General features: G+C 38.0%; 1 protein-coding gene across 3 annotated transcripts in view; it reads left to right on the top strand.

The window, feature by feature from the left end:
* Window positions 1–27,137, top strand: part of COL12A1 (collagen type XII alpha 1 chain) — a 117,795-nt gene that overhangs the window by 22,902 nt on the left and 67,756 nt on the right. For 2 of the 3 annotated variants that reach the window (XM_070795749.1, XM_070795750.1), the window contains exons 12-21: window positions 2,315–2,587; window positions 4,652–4,924; window positions 14,054–14,326; window positions 20,303–20,569; window positions 21,018–21,210; window positions 22,516–22,637; window positions 24,352–24,501; window positions 24,583–24,702; window positions 24,800–24,964; window positions 25,548–25,694. In XM_070795749.1, the coding sequence (XP_070651850.1) occupies window positions 2,315–2,587; window positions 4,652–4,924; window positions 14,054–14,326; window positions 20,303–20,569; window positions 21,018–21,210; window positions 22,516–22,637; window positions 24,352–24,501; window positions 24,583–24,702; window positions 24,800–24,964; window positions 25,548–25,694 (1,983 nt within the window). The remainder of the gene's footprint in view (window positions 1–2,314; window positions 2,588–4,651; window positions 4,925–14,053; window positions 14,327–20,302; window positions 20,570–21,017; window positions 21,211–22,515; window positions 22,638–24,351; window positions 24,502–24,582; window positions 24,703–24,799; window positions 24,965–25,547; window positions 25,695–27,137) is intronic. The other variant, XM_070795751.1, reaches the window with a different exon arrangement.

Raw genomic sequence — 27,137 nt, 5'->3', positions numbered from 1 at the left:
CAGTATTTGTCATTTTGTAACTGGCTTCTTTCACTTAGTTTAGTGTCCTCAGGGTTCATCTGTGCTCGAAGCATGTGTCAGAATGTCCTTTCTTCTATGATTGAATGATATTCCAGTGTATGTATAGACCAACTTTTCTTTATCCGTTCACCCATCAGTAAGCACTTGGATTGCTTCCATCCTTTAGCTACTGTAGATAAGCCTGCTAAAAACCTAGGTGTACAAAGTTGACCAGATGTTTTAAGTGATACTTGTTTAGATGTGTCCACTTTACTGGAAAGAGTTGAATACTTTCTGATACATTTTTCTTCATTTGATATTTACAATATTCTGAAGAACCTTGTTAGAAGACTACCACCAGATATTTACTCCTTAAGATAAATGCAGTGAATATGATAAGAGGCATCAGTTCTGCATTTTTGTTGGGTATAGAAAAGGCTGAAACAGCAGCATGAGGAATTTAAGATAGTTACAAACAAAGAAGTGTTTGCTGACAGGGAAGGCATGTGCAGGTCTACTTGCTGATAAAAGCTAGAGAATCTTTGAGTTTTTCAAATATGATTGATTTTTCTTTTGTGCATGGTTCAGGTGTATTCCTTTCTGAAGGTTAGTAGACTAAATGGCCTAAGGTGTCTTCTTGTGATTTTTGTGATAGTATAACCTAGCAGGCCACACTTAGCTATTTCTGACTTTCTGCTGATTTCTCTGTAATGTCAAATTGTGGTTTGATGAGCCTGGCCTTTTTTCTTCAGCACTTTGGGGTGGAGATGGAACTTTGTCTCAAGAAGGAAATTGAAATCTAAAGAGTTTTTGAGTACAGTCAACTATATTTGTATACACTCTAATTTTTCCTCAGTGGGCTACTACAATAGAATTTGGTAATGCCTTGCAAGTTCTGTTATTTGTAGTGAAATCTGAGATTTGAACTTTCTTCTGTCAATAAGGAAGTGTCTGATTTAATATCTGTATTAAACTAGCAGTTGTTAAGCTTCTGCTATGTGTCAGATACTATGATAATTGTTTCCAAGGATTATCTCATTTCACCACCTCAATAACCCTACAAATAGTCACGTTTTTGCTTTGGCTAAGCTGAGACTCAAAATTACACGTTAATTAAATTTCAGAGCCAGTATTCAGATCCATCAGTTTTGTTTGCTTGGACTAATATAGCCTTTTTCCTTGCCATATTAAATGAATCATGGATATAGGTCTGCCAAAAATTTGCTTTCTTTTCTTGAGATATGCAGTTCCTTTTCCTCCCTGGAGTGGTCTATTGATATGTTGTACATTTAGATAAACTTCTAATTGCATGAGAGGTACATGCAGATATGCTGCATTGTGGTTTTACCCTAGTGGATTTAGTTCATCTTTCCTGACCATGTTGTCCATATGAACACTTCGCTTCTTAGACAAAAAAGTCATTAAACCACAAAACCAAGTGATGTTCTCATTTGGACTTAATGAAAATTTCATTTAAGACATAATGAAAATTTCATTTCATTTAAATTACATTGCAATTTAACTTCAAGATTTAAATTCAGCTATTAGTATTCATTATGCTTCCCTCATAGCTCAGTCGGTAAAGAATCTGCCTGCAACGCAGGAGACCCAGGTTCGATTCCTGGGTTGGGAAGATCCCCTGGGGAAGGAAATGGTAACCCACTCCAGTATTCTTGCCTGGAAAATCCCATGGACAGAGGAGCCTGGCAGGCTACCATCCATGGGGTCGCAAGAGTCGGACATGACTGAGTGACTAAACCAAGGAGTATTCATTAAGTACCTACAAATGTATTTGGTTTAATACATGTGTGGTCTAATTATTCTCAAGTCAAACGACTGTGCAGATAAAAAAGTTAACAGTGTGACTGATTGGATAAGACAGTTCAAGTGGGTGAATATGGTAGACCTCATATTACTTTCCTGTGTTAGGCATTACTTTCCTGCTTTTTTGAGAAGATCTAGTAAGAGTGAAAGCCTTGTTACTTGTACTTGAAGAAACAGATTGTCTTTATTTTTGATTTTATGTCAATATTAATTTGCAATTTTATAGAGTATTTATGAATTTAAAAATTTACTGTTATATACCTCTTTATTTGATTAAACAGTTGACAGTACTCAGTTTCTTTCTGGGTATTGTAGTGTGTTTGCCATTTCAGAATGTAGTTAATATCTGGCCAAATGCGTTCAGGAACCAGGATGTTTGTCAAAAAATGCTCATGGATTTGCTTAGAGAAATGCTGTAACTTAGTGATCAAAAAACTAGCTTTTTATTCTTCACATATAATCAGTCAATTTGTTATTTTTTAAATTTTAGTGAAAGGAGCACCTCGAAACCTAAAGGTGACAGACGAGACTACGGATAGCTTTAAAATTACCTGGACTCAAGCTCCGGGGAGAGTCTTAAGGTACCGAATTACTTATAGACCTGTTGCTGGTGGAGAAAGCAAAGAAGTTACCACTCCAGCCAATCAGAGGAGGAGAACGCTGGAGAACCTGACTCCAGACACAAAATATGAAGTATCTGTAATTCCTGAATATGTCTCGGGACCCGGGTCTCCGTTGACTGGAAATGCAGCCACTGAAGAAGGTAGAAGAAATATGCTCATTGTTTGGTAACAACTGAAATCTTAGACTAGGAGACGCTTTGGACAACTATTCAGACACTACAAGCCATGAGATACTTTGTCTCAATTATTGGAGTATCTAAGATGCTAGTCCTATTAGATTTGATTTATTCAAATATTTGACTTACTCGTGACCCCATTTATTGGGCTTTCCTGGTAGCTCAGATGGTAGAGAATCTGCCTGCAACACGGGAGACCTGGGTTTGACCCCTGGGTTGGGAAGATCCCCGGGAGGAGGGCATGGCAACCCACTCCAGTATTCTTGCCTGAAGAATCCCCATGGACAGAGGAGCCTGGCAGGCAGGCTACAGCCCATGTGGTCGCAAAGAGTTAGACATCACTGAGCAACTAAGCACAGCACAGACCTCATTTATTGGTGTCAGCAGGAACCTGAGTTGTATGATACGGTCTAAACATCCTTTTAATATAATACTATTAAATATTCTATTGTGAATTGAAGGATGACTAGGGATTAAAAATCATATTATGCACCATTGAGATAGATTACCTGTTATTTCTTCAGGAAGATTTAAAAATACTCACCTGTTTTTATTTAAATGGAATGATTAGGCTTCCAGGATAGATTCTGATATTAGTTGCAAGTTATTAATATTTATTTAATGGATCATTTCATGAATAAAAATTAAGCCATATGTATTTTTCATTTTATTCCTTGTCTTTAAAGTTTTAAAAACATAATAATAATTCCATGTCAGCAATAATGAGCAGTTATTAAGTACTTGGAGCAGGAAATGGCAACCCACTCCAATATTCTTGCCTGGGAAATCCCATGGACAAAGGAGCCTGCTGGGCTACAGTCCACGGGTAACAACAGTTGGACTCAACTGAGAGACTAAACCACCACCACCATTAAGCACCTATTCGCCTTCTGTGCAAAGAGCTTTTGATGTATTATCTCATTTAATCCCTGCATAGGACCTATGAAGTTGTTACTGTTATTATCCCAGTATTGCACAAATGTTGAGGCTAAGGAAACTGAATGTTGCTAATAAGCAGTGAATGTGAGTTTGTTGCCCTCTTGCAGACACTTCATGACTCCTGGTGCAGCCTAGCTAGTCTCTCCTGCAAAGACCCTCTCCACCTGCCCTCTTCTTTTCTTCCACTGGAGAACTCACTACCCTTATTCTTTCCAGTTGGGGATCTAGGGATCTTTGTACTGGGCACCAAAAAAAAAAAAAAAAGACCCAGTGATGCCTCATCCTTCTATTTTTCTGAGTTAAAGCTGGGGGATGTGTGCCTGGTGAGGAGAGTGATAGAGTTGGGAGCCTTGAGACCCTTCAGAGACCACATGGCCCCGTTACCAGGAAAGACATGAAAAGCCAAATATCACAGTTGCAAAGGGATGGGTGGCTCCTGAGTGGAACCAAGGCTCGTTTCCTCTCATGTATATTTTTCTAGAGACAGCACCATTTATCATTTTTATCAATTAACATAATTCATGGGCATCACATTTAGATGTTCTTAGCTTTCCTCCAACAAAGTCTTTTTATTGACTGTTTCTTAGAGGAGTTAAAAATCTCCATTGTGTTACTAATCAGCATATATACATTTTATAGTGCTTTGTTACAGTTTTAGAGAAAATGTTGTAGTTTTTTTTTACATGAAAGATTCTAACATGGAAGACTTTAGCCTTTGTGACTACGGTACAGAAGAGAAATTGGATGGCTTTTGCTTTGTTTCTGCTAACACATAGGGCCCGGTTTAGAGATGGTTAAACTCTGTTGACTAGTCAGCAGTTACAATAGTCATAATCTCACCCAGGATGTAAATTTGATTACATATCTATCTCATAGATAGGTGGATAGATATGGGCTTCCCAGGGGGCACTACTGTAAGGAACCCGCGTGCCAGTGCAGGAGAAGTGAGAGACGCGGGTTTGATCTCTGGGTGGGGAAGATCTCCTGGAGGAGGGCATGGCAATTGATTATATATATATAAAGCAGCAAAATGTTTTTAAGTCATTTTACTAAATAATGAGTTTTGATGTTGTTGTTTCTTTAATGAAGTTAGAGGGAACCCAAGGGATTTACGAGTTTCTGACCCTACGACATCAACAATGAAACTGTCTTGGACGAGGGCACCAGGAAAGGTGAAACAGTATCTCATCACATACACACCGGTGGCAGGAGGTGACACTCAAGAGGTCACTGTGAAGGGAGACACAGCGAGTACTGTCCTGAGAGGATTAAACGAAGGGACGCAGTATGCCTTATCTGTGACAGCCTTGTACGCCTCTGGAGCTGGAGATGCCCTTTTTGGAGAAGGGACAACACTTGAAGGTAATTACTGTCATATTTTATAGAAATCTCTGAGCTTGCTTGTGATTGCGCTTAGGAAGCTTAAAATGTTTTCAGAGAATGAAATCTGAGTGTGTGCCATCTTTTCTCTTAAAAGGAATTTGTATTAAAAAAATAAGTAGTCATAAAACTGCTTCTTATTCAGAGATGTAGGCTACCAAAAAAATTAAATTTGATTGGGAAGCAGTGTACTGGGGAGCTGAGTGTGTAGTAAGGCTGTAGAAATGTGTCTATTGTGCCATGGGTTGGTTAAATGGAGAATAGGTGTGTGACTCTCAGAGTGGACAGGGGGAAACATTAATGGAGCAAGAGGGTTTGGGGTGCCTGAGATAAGGCAGTTGGTCTGTCACCCAGGAGCAGAAAGGATCCCTTCTCTGACTAATAGCCTCTTCTCCTGCACCGTGCCTATCAACATCAGTATCAGTTCAGTCGCCCAGTCATTTCCGACTCTTTGCAACCCCGGGGACTACAGCACACCAGGCCTCCCTGTTCATCACCAACTCCCGGAGTTTACTCAAACTCATGTCCATTGAGTCGGTGATGCCATCCAACCATCTCATCCTCTGTCATCCCTTCTCCTCCTGCCTTTAATCTTTCCCGACATTAGGGTCTTTTCCAATGAGTCAGTTCTTCGCATCAGGTGGCCAAAGTATTGGAGTTTCAGCTTCAGCATCAGTCCTTCCAATGAATATTCAGGACTGATTTCCTTTAGGACAGACTGATTGGATCTCCTTGCAGTCCAAGGGACCCTCAAGAGTCTTCTCTGACTATGCCTACAAGCATTTATAAATATGAGAGACCAAGTTACTGTTTGTTTTCTGAATGACTTCTAAAATTCAGTTCTGTGTTAGAAGTTCAAAGTTAATGCAGTACTTAGTAAGAACCATCAACAAGACTGGATCTGTTTCCTTGGTTCTCCAGAGTTCATTGTCAGAGGGCTTCATATTTCTTAGGCTCTTTTGAACTGTAATGGAAGCTTAGATTTGACTCACCACAACCGGAAAGTAAGTCGTACAAGAGAGAAAGCACAAATTTAACTTAACTACAATGAAAATGGATTGTAGTTTTGAAAAGCAGTATCAGTGGATGGTTAAAATGATGATGCAGTTCCATAGCTGGGGCCTAAGTGGGAGGTCGGGTTTACTTTTATTATCACCTCCTTTTCTATGCCTTATTTAAAATAATTGTAGGAAGAAAATAAATCTGAAGTATCTTTTGTCATGTGAGATCATAGTGATATTAGGCAAATATCCATATCGGATTTAGTGGGTCCAAGAGCTTGGAGGATGATAGATGTTGTAATTCACAAGGATGAGATCTACAAGAGGCAGTTTTGATTAAAACTTTGACTTAGGTAAGAAATAAAACCTAATTGACAAAAACAGTCTAATCAGAGTTCTGTCTCTAATAGTGATTAAGGGTTTAATCCAATACTCTGTGAAATTTATTATTAGAAGAGGGTTTAAATGAAAGTTTAAATCCCAGTGTGCAAAGTACTGATTATTTGAAGAGTCCTGGTTTGGCTACCATGTGACTTTGAAATAACCTCTTAACCCCTCTGAACCTCAGTTTATCCATCTATAAAGAGGGGTTTTTCCCCCTTCCTCCCAAACTTACTGTGGAGATCAAATGGTAGAGTGTTAAGTGAAATGCTTTGGGATCTGGAAAATACTCCACATATATGAAATTCATCAAGGGGAAACAACATTCAGTTTAGAACTGATATCTAAAGATGCAGCTTTTGTAAGTATATCAAAGATGTTGAATGGTTACTCTAAAACTTTGAAAATAATAAGAGATGGAAATGGAAATTGCCTTAATTAGGGGGACATAGTCCAAACAATGGAAGCATGTGATCTTTATACCTGGAGCAACATTCAGAATTTCTGAGAAATTTGTCCCCTTTTTTTTTTTTTGACCTTTAAGTTCTCTTTCTCATGTGCTTTCTACAGGCTTTTAACATAGATTGCTCCTCTAGGATTTTTAACGGATCAGCTTTGGAGCGTTTGTGTTTTTATATAATAGTTGTAGATTGTTTATATTTGCAAACATTTCTCCCTTATAAGGGATATCTTGGAAATAATAGTTTTACTTGTGCTTATACTTTTTAAACTTCTGATATTCTTTTGCATTTCTTACTTTATAAATATACTTACACTTTGTCAAAATGTTGCCTCTAAAGATTAATGCATTTTTACTAAGAATAATATATTGTCAATTTTTAGAAAATAAAATTCACATTTTAACATCACAGCAAACATTCTATTGGGTAATGACTTTTCTAGGCCAAGTGTGTAGCTAAATTCTTTATAATTTTATGGCTTTGCACAGGTGGTATAGAAAATCTACAAATTTGAATGTGTGTGTTAGTGTGCACACCCATATATCTGGTCAGAAATAATCTCCAAGGGAGATACACAGATAGTAAAATAAATCAAAAAATTACTATTTCCCATTCCCTGAGATGGAGGAAAGCTAGATGATTTGCAACTTCACTTTAAAAATATAGTTAATTCATAACTAGATTGTAATAGTAGATTTTTTTCCCATTGACACCAAAGCTTTTCACTTTAGTGAAGGATTAGAGAAAATGCTGCCAGCCTGATTTTGTTAACATATTTATCTTACTGCATGATGTGTGGTAAACTTATCAAATATGTGAAAGCATAGTTGTGACTAAATTAAAATAATAGATATTTTTTGCTCATGGTTATTCCATTTCATTTTATTATATTAACTCAGCCAAATCCACATACCATATACAGGAATAGGATATGATGGTAAATGCAGAGAATGGAAAGCCCAGAAACACAGCCAGCCAACTGCTCTTGAGGGTTGCTGTTTTTCTAATCTGTTTTTCTCTTGGGAGAGGAGGTGGTTAGAGCAGACCTTGAAGGAATGTTTCTTCCATCCAGACACATGGCTCAGCCAGCGAGGGCATTCTGTGGCTTGAAAATTTTATAGATTGACTGAAGTGCATTCTATTCAATTAAAAAAGAATTAAAAAAATATTTAGCATGGGCTATAACTGTCCCTAACTTGAATCTGTTTCCTAGTGCTTTCTTGAAATGCAGCCAATGATCAGAAAATTCCCCCGTCCCTGGAAGAGAGATTTATTAGCATTGGCGTTGGGGAGGTTCATGGTTGGCCCTAGTACTGTATGAAATAGAATCACAAAGGCAGAGTTTATTACTATTTCAGATCCAAACTTCAGAGGAATCTGAGCACAAGCTATTAGGTTTGATTTACATTGTTTTTTTCTCCTGTTGTTGTTAAAGAAGATTTAATGTAATTACTAAAACACTGCTGTACATGTAAATGAACTTCAAATCTTGAAAGAATTCTTAGTTGTCACTGCTAGTGTTTACAGAGGGAAACCTGCTCTTTTAAACTAAGAAATGAATAATTCCCACTTTAATTCAGAGATTTACTGCAAATGAATGCAAATTTCAGCGTTGGAATAATACAGTTCTTTTATTTTTGAATGTGTTTGTTGGCTGTGGAAAAGATGATTTTTCAGAATTTCTTTTGTTTCAGTTGCTGTAGCAACCCTCTGGTGTCCTAAACATGAAAGGCTTCCTATACATCAAACCATGCTAACTCAGCTGACATTTGGTTACCATGAGGTTTTTAGCACATCACAGGAATTCTTCTGCAAGATGTTGAGTAACATGGGGTGCCTCCAAGATGGAATAAATAAGGCCTCTGTGTTTTCCTAGATTTACTGCTGTCTCATAATTCAAAAAATCATTCATTCTGTGTATAACAATTCTGATGTTTCCAGGGAACTTTAGTCCAATCACCAAACAGTAATATCTTTCCCACAAATTGATGGCTTATCAGAGAAAAATCTAAACTATGTTGGAGAGGTGACAATTATGGAAGAAATCTAATCCAGGCTTTGAGGTTGAAGGGCAATTTGCTTTTTAAGAACTATGTGTTACTTAAAGTAAGTTAACTGATCAATAGTGAACTTTGTCCTTTGGAATGGTGATTTCAAGTCGTTGCTTGTAAATCAAGTGTGTTTCCACATGAACATTATCCAGAGCAGGTCTTCCTTATTGTGCTGTGGAAAGTTGGATGACTTTGAGTTGAGCTCTATCGGAAAAGACAAATTGATTTAGAAGGGGGGTACATTACATTTTCAATTTAATTTCTATTTTTGAAAGTGGTATGTGAAACTCAATGAAAGCTGGCTAGAACAATCTGTAAGATGAAAATAGAGTTTCATTTCTTAATGATTAATTTTTCAGTTATCACTGGCTAATTTGTGTTACAATTGTATTTGAATTGGATGATGATCTGCTTTTCAGAAAGCAAATGGAAAAGGGCTAAGGAAATGTAGGAAAGTTACTTAAATGAGGCCTCAGTTCTTTGGCCTCATATGTGGAAAAAGTAGAATCAACCCCGTGTGGATCTTCAGATCATGAGAAATGCACCTGTCTAATCACTTGCCTCAGCAGCAGCACAGGGATGCATGCATGCAGGCACCAGCGATGCTGCCTTTTGATATATGTGACTATGCTTTGTAATCCGATCAGAAATACTGAGCATCAAAATTTCAAAAACTGATGAATTTTGTTTGTTTAAATTTATGACAGAAAAGCTTTGTTATTTCTTATACTTGCCCTAGTACTATACTGGAGAGAGCACGGTAGAAGGGAAAACTATTGAGAGGGATTCAGAGGAATAGAGATGAAGGCGTATATCGTTACAGAAGATGATGGTATGACTTGTTTGAAATGATTGCCAGCAATTCCGTTCCCAGAGGTAAAAGTAACATGCAAAGTACAGGCACGTGGTTCAAAATGGCAGAAAACAAGTACTGTGAGATTATATATTATTGAAAACCATGTCACTTAGGTGAAAAACGTGGACAAGCCCAAACATCTTAAAACATGCATTTGTGAGTCTTGCAGGCAGACAGAGAGGAGGAGCTCAAGATGGGGGAGCCTTTGCTAGAGCAGAAGTGGGTCCATATTTAGGGACGGGTTGAGACAAAGTGGCAAGAAGTCTGTTGGAATTGGTTTCTGTGCATGCCACTGTTTCTTTGGCTTTGTCTTTTGAAGAACAGTGACCTTTGTGGTCTTTCCTGTTACCTCAAACAGTGTAGAATCCTCCTGCATGCAGGAGACCCAGGTCTGATCCCTGGGTCTGGAAGATCTTCTGGAGATGGGAATGGCAACCCACTCCAGTATTCTGGCCTGGAGTATCCACGGACAGAGGAGCCTGGTGGGCTACTGTCCATGGGTCACGGAGAGTCGGACATACTGAGTGACTAATACTAACCTTTGCTGGATAGAGGCTCTATATTTCTTATATTTCTTTCTTGTTCCTCTCTCTTTCCTCTTCCTTCCCAGGTATATTAGAAATTGACTCTGTCCCAAAAGCAGTCCAAGCCAAATAATCTCTTTCAGTAGCTACTGATGTCTGAACTTCTGTAGTTTGAGAAAACCTGCAATTCAATATATTAAACTAAAGCAAGTGGCTGGCTGGGTAACACTAGAGTGGAATCTCATTCACAGGAAAATGTGATCAGTGCTTGAAGAAACATTGAAAAGCCATTTCCTTTTTGACACAGGATGGAGGGGAAGAGAGAATGGGGAACATCCCACTCATGTAATGGGATGGAAAGGATGTGATGAGAACTTCTCGGTTCTCTGTGGATCAGCCTTGGGCTCACGCCACTACTACCGAAAGGGTGACTTGTGTGTGGCCATAGACCCGTGTGATATAGAGAAACCATCACACCGTGCTACCCAGCGTCCCCATTTCCGCCAGGTTTGACCAATTTTGCTTTCACCCCATGGGGTTTTACTTCACCACACCTGCCTCTCATTTCTGAATGAAAGCAAGGGTGAGGGTTCCCTCCCACATGGACCAAACACAGCTTCCAAATAAATAAATGTCCCCTAAGTGAGAAAAGAAGCCAGAATCGTGGAGGAATCAGTATCACAGAGGAGGCCGAAACAATTTTTAGAAAGCGTCAGGGCTCAGGCACATCTTCAGACACTCCAGTGTAATTGATCTGGGATGGCCGGGTCTTTAGCCCTCCAGGTGATTCCTGTATCTGACTGGGTCCAGTCCAGGTTTTACTCCTGAGGGTCCCAGGGCTCCCGGAGGTAGGGGCATGCTCATCCTGTTGCACACCTAGTCCCCAGGCCAGCGTGGCCCCTTGGCAGACTGCCAGTTACATCACAGGGTGCAATTCAACTGCTTTTTTTGGTAACTTAACATTTGACCAAGCCAAGATTCCATTTTTAAAAACTTCAAGGGTTATAGGTCTGATAAAATATACTTATCACGAGAACATCATAGTCTCAAGATTCTTGGATGTAATGCAACAGCTTGAAAACCCAACCCTCCTACTTTTTGGAGAAAAAAGGCGTTTCAATGTGTTTGACAACAGCGTACACTTAATATTTCAGTTCGGTTCAGTTCAGTCACTCAGTCATGTCCGACTCTTTGCGACCCCATGGACTGCAGCATGCCAGGCTTCCCTGTCCATCACCAACTCCCAGAGCTTACTCAAACTCATGTCCATTGAGTCGGTGATGCCATCCAACCATCTCATCCTCTTGTTGTCCCCTTCTCGTCCTGCCTTTAATCTTTCCCAGCATCAGGGTCTTTTCAGATGTGTCAGTTCTTCGCATCAGGTGGCCAAAGTATTGGAGTTTCAGCTTCAGCATCAGTCCTTCCAATGAATATTCAGGACTGATTTCCTTTAGGATGGACTGGTTGGATCTCCTTATATTTAGGATTATTATTATCAAACTGACTGACATACAAGAAACCCACTGAAGCAGTTTATATTTTCAATCTTGGCTTCTGGTTTGAGGTGTCTCTTTTCTGTCTTTGGATTTCACATTTCTTTGTCACAAACATGGAATGTTGAAGCGCCAGTACCTACAAGTAATGCCTTTCTGTGTTAGGCAGAAACTATCATTTTTTTGAGGACCTTTTTTTTTCTGTGATTGAGAATATAATTAATGTTCACTTGAATTAGTACTGTTATGCCATTAATGGGAACTCCCGTATCATATTTGGATCTTAAAAAGTGTTTTTACAGATTCTTTCCAGGACATTGAACAGTTCTACAGAGGTCTTCATTACAATTTTATTAATATTTTGTTCTAGCTTTCCACATCTTGAGAGTGTTAATGTAGTTGATTAAAATCCATGGGAATACATATCTAATGAGTTCCTTTTGTGTGTAGCTCAGAAATATCTTTGTGAATGTATTTTTGCTTCAACCACAAATTTCCTTCCTATTATTTTCTCACAGTGAAATCATTAGCCTGTGTTTGTGAGATTGATGTCTGTTGCCATGGAAATAAACAATGTCACAAATTCAGAACTATAGAAAGTAGGCAGAAAAATAGGCTGAGAAGCACAATCTTTGGGAAAAGTAGAAACTGAAATTATTATTTGTAAATCTCTCCAGTGTTAATTTGGAAGATTACTTTTGGAGAATGTTCTTAATGTGGCTTTTAAGCTTATTTAAATTCTGAATCCCTTTCAAGTACTTTTAAGTATTATTTCACAAAAGCTGTTGCTAATTGCAGCCTGGGAAATTTAAGAGAAGAAGTACATATGAAAAAAAGATGTAGTATATATTAAGCAAATGAAACATGCTGCGTATTTAAAACTTAGAGACGAGTAGTTGGAATACCAACCATCAAAACAAAATAAAAAGTGAAAAAACAACAGGCAAGTCAAACCCAACCAACTCAGCCCAACCTAACCAAAGAAACAGTTTGTTTAATTCCTGTAAGTAGAGAAGATATAAAGATGTGTGACCTTAGTAGGAATACAATTAAAGACCTTCAAATGAAGATGAGCCTCAGGAACTGAGGGAAAGAAGTCAGTATGTTCTTGAAAATAAATATTCTTGGTTGCAGTGAAATATGTAACTAATTTCCCTCCAGAGATGAGATGTCCTGTCAGCAGTTAAACTTATTTATAATAGAGTTAAAATTTTCCATTTGGTCTTGGGGTCTGGTAGTATGCCCAGCTTCCATTTTATTTTTTCCTCTGTAATCTGACATATATGATAGGGTTTTGTCCACCATTTATTGTTATCTTTATGTACTTGAAATTTAAATAATTATGAGTATTTTTAAGATACTCATTTTTACTCTTTGATTCAAGTAGAATAGCAGCCTTCAGCATTCTTGTAGCAGCACTGTATATCATTTTCTTGAATACACAATAATTACTGGTAAAATGTATGCTGGAGAGGCAGATAGTTTTATATTTATGTCATACTGTGGCATAAACCCTAGTAAAGGTAGCCAGTATAAAATGACTTGTATATTTATCTTACATTTAAATTATGGAAAGTTAGGGTTTTATTGGTAGACATCTGTGCCTCCTATTAAGTCAGGGTTTCCATATTTTTTCCACTTGAGTTGTATTTTTATTTTGAATGGGAGAGCCAAAATTTAGTAGCAGACATTTTTGATCAGTTAGAGCAAGTGGTGTGTTTTATTTTGATGACTAATCGTTTTTAGGTTTTCCAGAAGAATTGTTGGTTTTTATTTTCCTTAGGGTTAAGCTATAATTGAAATTTTGCATTTCTGGATTTTTAGCTGTTTGAACAAATAGTTGAAAATAGACTGTGAAAAAAAGACTGTTGAAATTAAGATTTGCAAGTGATATAAGATTGTTGAAGTAACTGGAAGTGGTACATTGAAACGGAGCTTACTTAAAGAAGATAAGAGAGGGAAAGATGATGGTGAAGAAATAAAGATCTTTGTGAACAATCGATGAAGAGAACTGAGTAAAATTGGGGGATTTAGATGCTTTTTTCCCTCTTTGAAAATTTCTTTAGGCATTTACTTCTATGTATTTGAATGTCATTCTTGTTCTGAAGGACATTTTAATCTGACTGGACATATGGGGGCAAGGGTGATAAGCAGGAATCAGGCATAATTATTCGGTTTAATCCCATCTTCTGTTCCCCTGACAGAACAGGACAGACAGCTCAGAAAGAAGAAATGGGAAGTTAGACAAATTGAGTCCAACAAGTCAGGGTGTCTGCCAGGATGAGGGAGTATTTACATATCTAATAGACATTAAAGAGTGATCCCCCTTTCATTTCTTTTCTAGAGCGCGGTTCACCTGGAGATTTGATTACTAAAGATATCACGGACACATCGATTGGGGCTTATTGGACGTCAGCTCCAGGAATGGTTCGCGGTTACAGGGTCTCTTGGCAATCACTTTATGATGATATAGAGACTGGAGAAAAGAGTCTTCCTGCAGATGTAATTCATACTGTGATAGAAAACCTGCAGCCAGAGACCAAGTACAGAGTTTCCATATTTGCAACTTACAGTAGTGGAGAAGGGGAACCCTTGAGTGGAGAAGCCATGACTGAATGTAGGTAACACTCTGAGGGGGGTTGCCAGTGTGTTGGTGCTACCTAATAGCTATCAGCTCATGATAACCTCTTGCATTTTTTTTCTTTATGTGACAGATGAGGACTAAAAACGTATGACCTTTAATGAATGTGCTTTAAAATCAAGTTCATTGTGTATCTAAACTTGTATCAGATTTTGAAATATTGAATCCCTACCAACTGCCTACACCGTTTACCCTTGAAAATGTGGGGGTTAATCTGCGTATAATTTATAGGCAACCATTCTTATCCGAGGTTCCTCTGCATCCCAGGATAAAACCAACCTCGGATCATGTAGTCCTGCCGCATTTGATAGTGAAAAAAAAATCCATGTACAACTGGACCTTCAAAGTTCAAACCTTCGTTGTTCAAGGATGAACTGTGTTTCTCTCTCTCTCTCTCGCTTCTTTTTTTCTGGTGGAAAGATCAACTAGATGAGAGACTCAACTAGTAAAGACACAGGAAGCTATGGAAACAGAGAGAATTCAGGGACATTTATAACTACATGGCCTCGGGCAAGTTCTTGAAACTTCTTTGAGCTTCAGTTTCCTAATATGTAGAATGCAGCGTCAGATTTGAGCATTAAATAAAATAACAGTGGGCAAAGCATAGCGCCCTAGCCACTTAGAGAAGACTGATGTATAATGCAGCTGTTGAGACAATGTATGTTGTACAACCAGGACTAATCCTAAATTATTTTTACTATGTTTGGGGAGGCTAATTCAAGTCTACTCAGTTTTCTGATGGCTAAAATTTACCTTAATCTCATTAATATTCTTTTCTGTGAAAAATTTTGAGTGACGTCTCATCATTTATTATCAGGTGGCTAGGGAGAAATGTGTCTGTATTTCATAATTGTCTTTCCTAAAAAGCAATTTATTAAAAATGGGCATTTCTAAGAATTTATAGAAAAGTTTATTCTTTTTGTTTGGGAGGATTTAGGAAAAGGGGAAAGAGTGGGGGTGTTCTTGCATTTCTTTTTTTAGGAAGAAGTGGAGGAATTGGGTGAAATTAAGGCCACGTATTGGGTGATATTTTTGCCAAAGGAGAAGGAAAACGCCAAGGGCAATTTCAGTAGTGAAGTCCTGTATCCTGATTTCAAGTTGTCCTTAAATTAAAATCTTTTGGTCTGAGTTCTCTGTAGAATTCATCTTTTCTTTTTTTTTAATCACTGGCAAACTCATTTGGATATGTCTGAGCTTAAGTCTGTGTCAAAATTAACAGATTAAAAAAAAATCAAACTCCTTATAGGAGATTTAAATACATGAAAAGGCATATTTCCCAGATATTGACATGATTGGTTTCCATGATAGTGAATGAAATCCTGTGTCTGAATATATTGACTGACATAGCTTAAGAACTTGGCAGAAATTCATCTCTATTTCTGGCAGTTATTCATTTGTTGTAAAGACAAGTTATGTTGTAAATTTAGGCCACATATGACACATCTAGCTAAATTTATTTGTAGGCATAAAGATAAAATTCACATGGCTGAGAAATTATCAAAAAATACATATTTAGAGGGAAACTTTTTCAAAAATTCTCCTCCATCCTTTCTTCTTCTGAAAAGATTGAATCCTCAGATATTTATTTGGGATTTAAAATCTCCACAAGGAATATGTTTTAGCTCAAAGCAAGTATGTTAGTAGAAATTCTAAATAAACTTTCTAAAAGCTGAGCATCTAAGACATTTTCAGTATTTCTTGGCTAATTGATTGGTTTAAATCTTAGTAAACGGAAAGGCCTCTTTTGAACCATGAGCAGAGTAGGTAGGAATGAAAGGCACATTTTCTAGAGGGCATAAGTCACCTGCTCAAACTGCTCAGCAAATTAGATGAAAGACAAGAACCCTTCTTTGTTCTGCTTCTATTTTTTAAAATTTTTATTTGGAGGACAATTGCTTTACAATGTTGTGTTGGTTTCTGCCTTACAGCAACACGAATCAGCCACAAGTGTATATACACCGCCTCCCTCTGGAGCCTCCCTCCCCACCCGCCATCTGCTACCATTCTTAGCTGTTGTGTTTTAGTTTGTTTTCTTTGTGGAAAGTAAGGTAGTTTCAAAAATGCTTTGAGAAATCCGAGTCATATGTAGTGTCTTTGGCTGGTGGACAGGTCCAAAAATTGTGTGTATAACTGGGCCATGCTCTTAGAGTATCTTATAAACTTCCAAGGGGGACATTTTGGAAATATTTTCTGCTTTCACCTGACGTTCAGAGACATGGTATGCAGACTGTCGATACACTGACAACCATGAATTGTGGCTAAAAAGCCAGCAGGTGGGAAACTCTACCGGCCCTTCAATTATGGCAGCTAGTTTAGCCAAGGTACAGTGAGATTGGAGAGCATCTTGTGAAAGGCACTAAAACTTGAAAAGAACTTAGAATGGGAGTGTTACAGCATTTTATAGCATGTGGCCTATCAATGAATGGAGTGACAAATCTTGCCTTTTTCTTATGGGAAGACAACAAGGATTTCTTTTTCCTCCTTAAAATCCAGAGTTTCCCATTAAAGCCAGGATGAGATATGTCATACCTTATTTAACTTCAGTTCCTTTATTTTCAAGAGTTAATTATAAAGCAGGAAAACAATTGAGATCCTTGAAGCACTTCAAAGTATGAAGTACAGTATTTGAAAGTTATTAACATATTTAAATTTGGGAATATTTTCAAGTTTGTGATCCCACTTTTGGGGGACATAGGCTTCATTTTAGACCAACACTCATAATATTTAACTGTCTATTTGTCTCAATTCTAAGTGGTATGAAATGGGTTTGAGAATTTTGTGTAAGGAAGAAATGTCTTGTTCTACTGAACAAGAGTTGAAGAGATGGAAACAAGAGGTCAGTAAACATATTTTAGCAGAACTTTTTCTAGAAAAGTGTTAGGCACACATGGATTTACTCAATACTTGTGACAGATTGTTCTGTGTACTATTCTTTCTCATGTTCTTTCAAAAATCCTATGTAAGGTCTTTACATTTTTTTTGAAAAAATATATTTTTTTTCTTTTAATAGTTCACGTACCTAGAGAATAGTAACGGGGAACTGGAGATTAACTAAATACATTTTAATTTTCCAGAAAGTAATGGAATTGGCCAAGAATTCTCTTACTTTCTTAGCCTAAAATAAAAAAAAATGCAACCAATATACTCTTAGTTGAAATTATATTTGCATCTTTCAGAGACATAATTCATACGCATATATTGATTTTCTTTACCTGTTTTGTCATTCTTAACTTTGTCCTATATACATAATGCATCTTTTGCTTATATGGCTGCTGTCAAGATTATACTGATTTTAAGTAATTTGCTAATAATGTGCCTGGATGTGGTTTTTTCATGTTTCTTGTGCTTAGGGTTATTGAGGTTGTTGGATCTGTGGGTTTATAGTTTTATAAGGTTTGAAAATATTTAGGCCATTATTTCTTAAAATATTTTATTTATTACTCCTCACTTTCTTCAGGTATTCTAGTTCCGCATGTGTTAGACTGGTTGAAGTTGTCACATAGCTCACTTCGGTGCTTTTCAGTTTTTCAGTCTTTTTTCTTTTATTATGTTTCAATTTGGGTAGTTTTTATTCTCATGTCATCAAGTTTGCTAGTATTTTTTTTTTTGCAGTTTCTGATTTGATGTTAGTATCACCCTGTGTATTTCTTGCGTCAGGCATTGTATTTTTCACTTCTAGAGGTTTGGTTTGAGTCTTTGTTATATATTCTATGTGTTTACCTAACATGCTTAATATTTCTTGTACCATCATTAACATATGGAATATGGTACATATCATAATATTGATAATCTCTGTTTTGATGTTCCCTTTGAATAGTTCTGTCATATGTGTTATTTTCAGTTCTATTTCTGCTTGCCGAACTTGGTTTCTGGTGAGAGCTCTCTTCCTGGTTTGCAGATGGCCATGTTCTTTCTGTGTCCTCAGGTAGCCTTTCCTCAGTCTGTACATGTTGAGGGTAAGGAGGGGAGAGAGAGAGAGGAAATGAGCTCTCTGGTGTCTCCTCATCCTCTTAAAAGGATTCCGGTTCCATCAGATTAGGGCCTTACCTGTAGAATCTCATTTAATCCTAATTACCTCCCTGCGTGCTAAATCACTTCAGTTGTGTCCAACTCTTTGCGACTCTAGCGCTCCAGGCTCCTCTGTCCATGGGATTCTCCAGGCAAGAAATAATTGAGTGGGTTGCCATTTCCTTCTCCAATTACTTCCTAAAGGTCCAAATACTATCACATTGGAGATTAAGGCATTAACATATGAATATAGGGAGGCACAACCATTCAGTCCATGATACAGGTTATTATTTTTTTCTTTATTTGCATTTCTGGTAATGTTTATTAGAAGCCAGACTATGAACTTTACTTTTTTGGATATCAGATATTTTTATGTTCTTACAAATATCCTCTAAAGGTTTGTTCTGGGATGTAGTAAACTCACTTGGAAACAGTTCGATATTTTTGAAGCTTTCATTAACATTGTGTTAAAACTAGACTAGAGAAACCTTTAGTTTAGGGCTTCTTTTACACCAGTCCTGGGGCAGTAACTCCTCCTTAGTACTCTATATGATGTTCAGAGAATTTTGAGATTTTCTATTCTGAAGAGGGGAAATATTTCTGGCCCCACATGAACTCTAAGAACTTTTTTCTCTCTACTCCTTCTAGGTGGTTCTTTGGTTTTGAGTAGTTTACTTATTCATATGTACAGAGTAGTACTGGATTGAACACTTAAGTAGGACCTTTTGCAGATTTTTGGAGCTTTTTCTCCGTCACACTATCCCCAGGACTTTCTCTGCAAGTTCTAAGTGCCTTGGACTCCCCGAACTGACAAAACTACCTCCTCAATTAAGGGAGACCACCAGGCTCCATCTGGGTTCCCCCTTCCTGTACTGGTGCTGGAAACTCTCTCCTAGCAATAAGTCAGGGCAATGATCAAGCTCCTTCTCATTTGTTTCTCTCAGGGATCATGGTCCTATGCTGCCTGATGTCCCATGTCTGAAAAATGCTGCTATGTCTCTGTGTGTGTGTGTGTGTGTGTATTTTTTAAAGCTTTCCCAGGCTTTTTTTTTTTTTTTTAGTTTTTTCAGGTGGTCCTTGCCTGTTTGAACATGAAAATTTCTTTTAGAATCAAAAAAGATTGTCTGCAGTGTTTCCTTCAGCTTTGTCTCTCTTTTTAGAAGATGCTTATGATTTTTGAATGCTGAGATTACTGAATTGAATGAAATGATCCTGCTTATAAGCTCTAACTATATATAAAAAGAGGACTGTATTGGCTATTTGTGGATGTTGGGTGACCAGTTTCTGATATAGTTATAATAATAAGATATAATTTAATAAAGTTTGTTGTATACTAATCAAACCCTTTTTACGTACAGTTTTTTCTAAAACCATCCAGTGTATACTGGTTTATCTCCAGAGCCCCAGAGATACTTTTATGTGTCAGAATTTCCTGTTCCTTGATTGTCTTATGTGTTCATGGCAATCGCAAAGGGTGGTGTTAACTATAGTCACTCTGGCTAGTCATTTATGCATTGTACTTTTTTTCTGAAAAGAGTCAAGGAATATTTCTGACCCTGTATTTATGATTTTTCATATTCTGCACACTGTAATTTCTACAGGAATTCTTTACAGATGGAAATATAATAAAAATTCTAAAAATTCATCTCCGGAAATGGATGTTTTCTTTACTAAAGTCTCTGGAATGCAAATAGGAAATCCTTGCAATATGAACTTCCATTTTTTAGTTACTAGCCAGATAAAAAGAAAACATCTCACTGTGTAACCTCACTGAGATTAGGTTCACAGGCCATCCTGAATTTAAGCGAGATCGCAATGCGAAGTAAAGGAAGGGTGTACGTATTTAAGAAACCACATCTAGTGTCTTTTCACATAACTGTGGTGGTGGACATAAGCATGTTCTTTCAGCATGATATACATTGTAACCTTCTTTTCATCTCACAGTGTCTGAAGACTCAAAAACCTTGAAAGTGGATGAAGAAACAGAAAACACAATGAGAGTTACCTGGAAACCAGCACCTGGGAAAGTTGTCAACTACCGTGTTATGTATCGCCCCCGCGGGGGTGGGAGGCAGATGGTCGCCAAAGTGTCACCCACAGTCACCTCAACCGTGTTAAAGCGACTTCAGCCCCAGACCACGTATGACATCACAGTTCTCCCAGTTTACAAGACAGGGGAAGGAAAGCTTAGGCAAGGATCAGGAACAACAGGTATGAAATCATAATAATTTTGGGGGGCAAGTGTAATATTTTAATGGGGGATTTTAATATATCTGCTTCATTTGTGAATATCGAAAATGAACTCTGTAATAAATTATGTTATAATAGTTGGATAAGATGCCTAATTAGCATATGATTTTTACCAATCTAGTTCCTTGTAAAATGATCCTACATATTAATGTTACTCTAATCTGAATTGTGAGTGCTATTTACACTCGCACTTGGCTCACACTGTAATATTCTGACTTTTATTGGGCATTATAGTTTGTGCTTTCTGACTTAACATAAAGTAAATATTTATTTTGAAGTGTTTTGCTTGTGGTGATTGCCATGTGTGCCACTTAGATATTTAGAATTCAACTTATTATTGTAGGGGTTAATAAAAAAACTCCAGAGCCTAGGCTTTTGGGTAATATTTTAATGTTTATTATCTCTACAGCTTCTCGATTTAAATCACCCAGAAACCTCAAAACATCTGATCCAACCATGTCAAGCTTCCGGGTGACTTGGGAGCCTGCACCTGGTGAGGTCAAGGGTTACAAGGTCACGTTTCATCCCACGGGAGATGACAGAAGACTGGGGGAGTTAGTGGTTGGACCGTATGACAACACAGTTGTTCTAGAGGAACTTAGGTAGGAGTGAACTCTATTTCATTTTTGTTAACAGATTGCATAACCGATGTAAATTTGTAGGCCTTCCACACACGAACACTTATGTGTCTGTCGCTGGCAGAGTATTTAAAATCAGCCCAAGTTGCTTTCTCACTCTTGTTGAGGCTGAAGTTGAGATTTGGGTTCAGACGTTCAAATTTAGGCCTGAACAAGTGTACTGTTTTAATGATGTTTGTTACTAAGAGATCAGGAATGGTGTTTTTTCCCACAGCACCCCTCTTTTAAAAAACTGACATCCACATCGCACCATTTCACCAAGAGCAGCTTGTCCCCAACCAGCCCCATGGAAATGTGGGTGTTCCTGTGCTTCAGGAAAGGCCCAGGGGCTGACCCAGAGATGCCTGCGTACATCCCCTCCCAGGAGTGAGGGAGGGAGTGGGCCTTTGTGCTTGGGGTCAGCTGAGAGGCTTGGGGAAGTGGGGGCTGATGGAAGGTCTTGCTGTAGGCTCCGCAGTGGAAAAGAAGGAGGTTTGAGTTTGAACAGCAGCCTACATCCTTTATAGTGAAAAAAAACAGAGTGCTCTGCATTCATTGCCAGGTGGAAAGTTGAGTTGTTTTGACTATTCATTCAACAACACTGATATCTGTTTGCACAATACTTATTTTTATCAGAATAGGGAGGATAAAATTGATTGAGCCTACTATGTGCCAGGGGGCTTCCCTGGTGGCTCAAATGGTAAAGTATACACCTGCAATGCAGAAGACCCAGATTCGATCCCTGGGTGGGGAAGATCTTCTGGAGAAGGGAATGGCTACCCACTCGAGTACTCTTGCCTGGAGAACCCCATGCACAGAGGAGCCTGGTGGGGCTGCTGTCCATGGGGTCACAAAGAGTCCGACATGACTGAGCAACTTTCACACACTATGTGCTGGGCACTGTGCCAGGGCTTTATGTTTCCTTGCAAGTACAACATTTTAAATTGTTTTCTTAAAGCCCATTACTTAGCAGTAGTAAAAGTGAGAGCTTGACCCTTTCCTAACTTGCTCAGTGGGAAGGTGGGAATTCTACATTTGATGAAAGGCAAGGTGGAAACTGGTGCCCTGAACCCCCAGTGTTCTCTAGGATGCTAGTTTCCCTCGATACCTCACAGTGTGAGCTTAAACTGGAATGTGATGGAAATTATTTTTCTTCTCTTGCAATATTATGTGTTATAACTTCCTCTGAATGAAAGTTTATACATCAAGATGAGTATTTATAACAAAACAAAAAAAAATGCTACCACTTGAGCCTATTATACATACAGACTGTATATTTTAACATTTCAGGGCAGGTACCACCTATAAAGTAAACGTTTTTGGAATGTTTGATGGAGGAGAAAGTTCACCACTTGTTGGACAAGAAATGACAACTCTTTCTGACACAACTGTAATGCCAATTTTATCCTCTGGTAAGAAATTGAATTGCATTCTCCTAAGAAAAGTCAGTACCACGCAACTTTTTCAAATGTAAAGTGTTAGATTAATTATACCATGAAAATCAACCATTAAATTTTATGTTAAAATTTATTTCAGTAATATATACTTTAAAAAATTCTACAGACATCCAGCTAAGCACACTTTGCCAACATTTTTTTTTAAGGCTTTCTTGTCAGCATTACATTAGTTACAGAGTACTGTATTGTTTAAAGCTGAGTTTTTCAATGGGTAGATGATGTACATTTCTCTCTTTTTAATGATTCAAATGCAGTTTTATTTCGCTAAAGTAATTGTAGAAAGGATTTATTTGGGCTGAGCAAGTGGTATTTGGTTATTGATACGTTAATAGGCGGGCAGCTAAGACTTGGAAAGCAAAATGGTAACATAAACCCCTTAGACTTTCTGCTGCTGCCACGACTACAGCTTTGATACACATGAAGCTAGATTTGAACATTCTTAGCAGTGAGGGTGGTGGGTAGAGTTTACTTCTAAATATTTTCATCATTTGCTTATAAAGAGTAGGTCTTGGAAGAGCAGGAGCGGACTTGTAAAGACATAGGCGCATGGATGGCGTTGGGGAATCCTCACTCCGATGGCCCGTCCAGTATGCCAGTGATGCCTTTGTAGTATAATGAGCATCACTGAGTTTGCCTCAGTTTTTTTTTTTTAATAATATAAAGATCAGATGCTAACGTGGCAAGTAGTTGAAAAATTCATAGCTGGTAACATAAGCTCTTGGAAAAGAAAGCATTTGAAAATATGGATGTGGATAAAATAAAGTCTCAACTCTTGCTGTTTTGCATTGATGTTCTGTTTTTTCTCTTATGATGATATTAACTGACTTATATTTTTATTTTGTAGCTTGTGCACTGAGGATTTGGGATAATTCTCTCTTTCCAAAGCACCCTAGCTTTGTATCAGTGTTTGTCCTTGTGGTCTCTGTAGCTCTCGATTTGTATACTTCTTTGCATCCTTTTTTCTAGATTGTCTTCCTTCTCTCTTGATTTTTTAAATGTGCAGATTTCACCATTTGTATTTACCTGATTCTTATATGTAGTAGATGATTAAGTTATTTAAAACTAAATAATAGCCATCAGATTTTTAAAGAAGATATTTTTTACTTCAGAAGGGTTGAGAGTTCTGTGCCTAATCCTTAATAATGTATGTATTACTGAGAGTTTGCATTAATTCAAAAGATATTTTTGGCTCACTGAACCTTTTTCTGGCTTGCACATTTTAAAGTTCATCTCATACTTGTCTGCTAATGACCACTGAAAATTGAGGAAAATGCAAAGTTTTATTAAAATTATTATTTCCTTATAGTCAGAAGGCTGTACATTCCCTCTTCTATATTTCAGTGTTTGGGTTTGTGAGCCTATTCAAATTTATAATGACAGTTTAAGTCTCCATGTTCTATGATTGTGGCCATAAATATAGTCAAAGATGAAGGAAAGATTTTCCACTGAAATGATTATTAGAGGGATGGATAGTTCCTGTGATTCTTATTTGAAGCTCTAAGTCATATGGACGTGTTTTCAAAGTCTTGAACTCCCAATCACCTCACTGAGCCACAGAACTGAGATTGTTAGGTGACCCTGGCCCCCGGGGGTGGCAGAAGAGAGCTGGGAAGTAACGTGACAAAGAATGTCCCCCTGACTCCATGCTGTCTCGTGATTGCTGCGTCAGGGATGGAGTGTCTCACCCGGGCTGAAGCAGACATCGTGCTGCTGGTGGATGGATCGTGGAGCATCGGCCGGGCGAACTTTAGAACCGTCAGGAGCTTCATTTCTCGTATCGTGGAAGTCTTTGAGATTGGCCCCAAAAGAGTACAGATTGGTAGGTCTCACAACATTGACGGCATTTAGATGTCTTCATCAGGTTCGCTTACATGTGCTAATGCCAGTGGTGTCCTTTCAGCCCTCGCGCAGTATAGTGGGGACCCCAGAACAGAGTGGCAGCTAAATGCTCACAAAGACAAGAAGAGCTTGCTGCAGGCCGTGGCGAACCTGCCTTACAAAGGAGGCAACACCCTCACAGGTGAGCCAGATGGTTCAGGGCGCTGTCGGCTCTCGCTTTTGTCCGAGCTCGTGGCTGAATAATGATGTGGCTGATTCTCTTTTAACAATCCCACTAGGGATGGCCTTGAATTTCATTCGCCAGCAGAGCTTCAAGACCCAAGCTGGCATGAGACCTCGAGCTCGAAAAATCGGTGTTCTTATCACTGATGGAAAATCCCAGGATGATGTTGAGGCACCTTCCAAAAAACTCAAGGATGAAGGCGTGGAACTGTTTGCCATTGGTAAGTATGGATGAGAATAGCCGTGCCTCCACGGGTGACAAATATTTTTGCCAAGGATAATTTTGTAGTTAAAAATATTTTCTGAAGCATGAAAAATACAGAAACACACTTTCCCGATCACATGATTTATTAAAATAATGTGCCAGGAAGTTCATCTATTTTCTTCTTTTCTCCTTACAATGGGACAAAATTACATGGCTTCTTGGAAGAGAGTAATAAATCAAGAGGACAACTGTACTATTAATAGGATTCAGGAAAATTCCTGTTTGGTTTTCCACAGCATCATGTTTGTTTTTGATATCCACTATTTTATAATACTTTCCAGAAAAAAAACACTAAACAAACTCTTTTTGGTGGGGAATTGGTGCTAGAAGCATTGAGAAGAAGCCAAACAAAATAACCTTCAGTTTGTATTATTTTTTGTTTCTATTTAATTTATGTAATCATTTTATTGTTGGGGAAAATCTTATATACATTCTAGTTAACACGGAATGTATAAGGGTAGCCTATGAAATATTTGCTTTGTTCCATGAATTTTTTTCTGAGACATGCTTTTAATTTGTGTATATCCATTTTCCCCAAGGTATTAAAAATGCTGATGAAGTTGAGTTAAAGATGATTGCAACAGATCCTGATGATATCCACGCGTACAACGTGGCGGATTTTGATTCACTTTCTAGGATCGTGGATGACCTCACCAACAACTTGTGTAACAGTGTCAAAGGTCCAGGTAAGGTTAGCCCAGGTTCTTACCCTCAGAACTGTTGGTATTTTGGTCCATTTAATTCTTTGTAGAATGGAGGGAGTGGATTACTTTGTGCATTGTGAGATGTTTAGCAGCATCCCTGAACACTGCCCACTGGATACCAGTAGTATCCCCTGAGTTATGACAACTAAAAATACCTTCAGAATGTGCTGAACGTCTCCTGGGGAGAACACTGCCCCCAGTTGAGAATCATTGATTTAGTCCTTGGGTTTTCTCTGATGGCATCAAACTGTAAATGACTTCGAGTTTATTTGGGGATACATTTAGTTTAAATGTGCCTGTATCAAACACATGCTTCCTAGGTGGCTCAGTGGTAAAGAATCCTCCTGCCAATAAAGGAGATGCAGTTTTGATCCCTGGGTCAGGAAGATCCCCTGGAGAAGGAAGTGGCAACCCACTCTAGTATTCTTGCTGGGATAATCCCTTGAACAGAGGAGCCTGGTGGGCTATGGTCCATGTGGTTGCAAAGACTTGGACATGATGGAGCGACTGCACACGTGTGCACCACACACACAGACACATACACAAGTGAGATTAGGGAATAAAGAGGTGCTTTCTATCCTGGTGTATATTTTTCTCTGGTAAACCATCTTCACTCCATATCACTACTAAGTTACTATTAAATGCCCCAACCAGAGATGATCACATTTGATACTTTGCACTTGTAACTTCTAAACATAAAGACAAGTTACAGTGTTAGAGTGTGGATTTTTAGAAAGGGTGTCATCTCTCTTTACCACTGAAGAAATAGATTTAGAGAAATACAGTTACTTACTCAAAGTCAGATGGGTAAAGATGTTTTGAGAGGTCCTTGAAAAAAGGTAGCTATTGATAAGGAATGAAGATTTAGAAATAAAATTATAGAAGTGAATTTGTAGTGGTAAGTGGTATAAAATAATTACTACCTGTGTAAATTGTAGGACAAACCATGGTAAATACTAAATTGAAGGTATTTTGAAAATTAATGATAAAATGATGGTTCTTATTGTATGAGAAAAATTTCTTTTAAGTAAGTGTAGATTCTGGTAAAGATTGTCTTTCATTAATTTACTCTGGTTTTGGAAAGTTGGAATGAGTTTAACAAAATGGTAGAAATGGTTCACGTGCTTTGGATACTAAGGATACATTTATTTGAATGTTCCTTCTTGAATTTCTCTCTTCAAAATTTTGCAGATTTTCTTTTTGGATTTTGAACAATAGACTGACCTTTTCCCAGGAGAAATAGAGCAGCCAGGAAGCCAGAATTTGTAGGCGTCTGGCTTTGGATTAGCTGAGAGAGTTGTAGTTTTATTTAGTTGGAGAGAACTTTGAGTGGGGATGAAAACATCTTTTATCTGTTTTACTTTATTTTTTTTACATCAGCTATGTAATAGTTGCATTCATTTAGTTTCCCAGACAGTAAAATTG

This window comes from Bos indicus, chromosome 9 (genome assembly GCF_029378745.1).
Source record: "Bos indicus isolate NIAB-ARS_2022 breed Sahiwal x Tharparkar chromosome 9, NIAB-ARS_B.indTharparkar_mat_pri_1.0, whole genome shotgun sequence".
Lineage (NCBI taxonomy): Eukaryota > Metazoa > Chordata > Mammalia > Artiodactyla > Bovidae > Bos > Bos indicus.
Note: the sequence above shows the minus strand (reverse complement) of the source record. Positions and strands in the feature narration are given on the sequence as shown.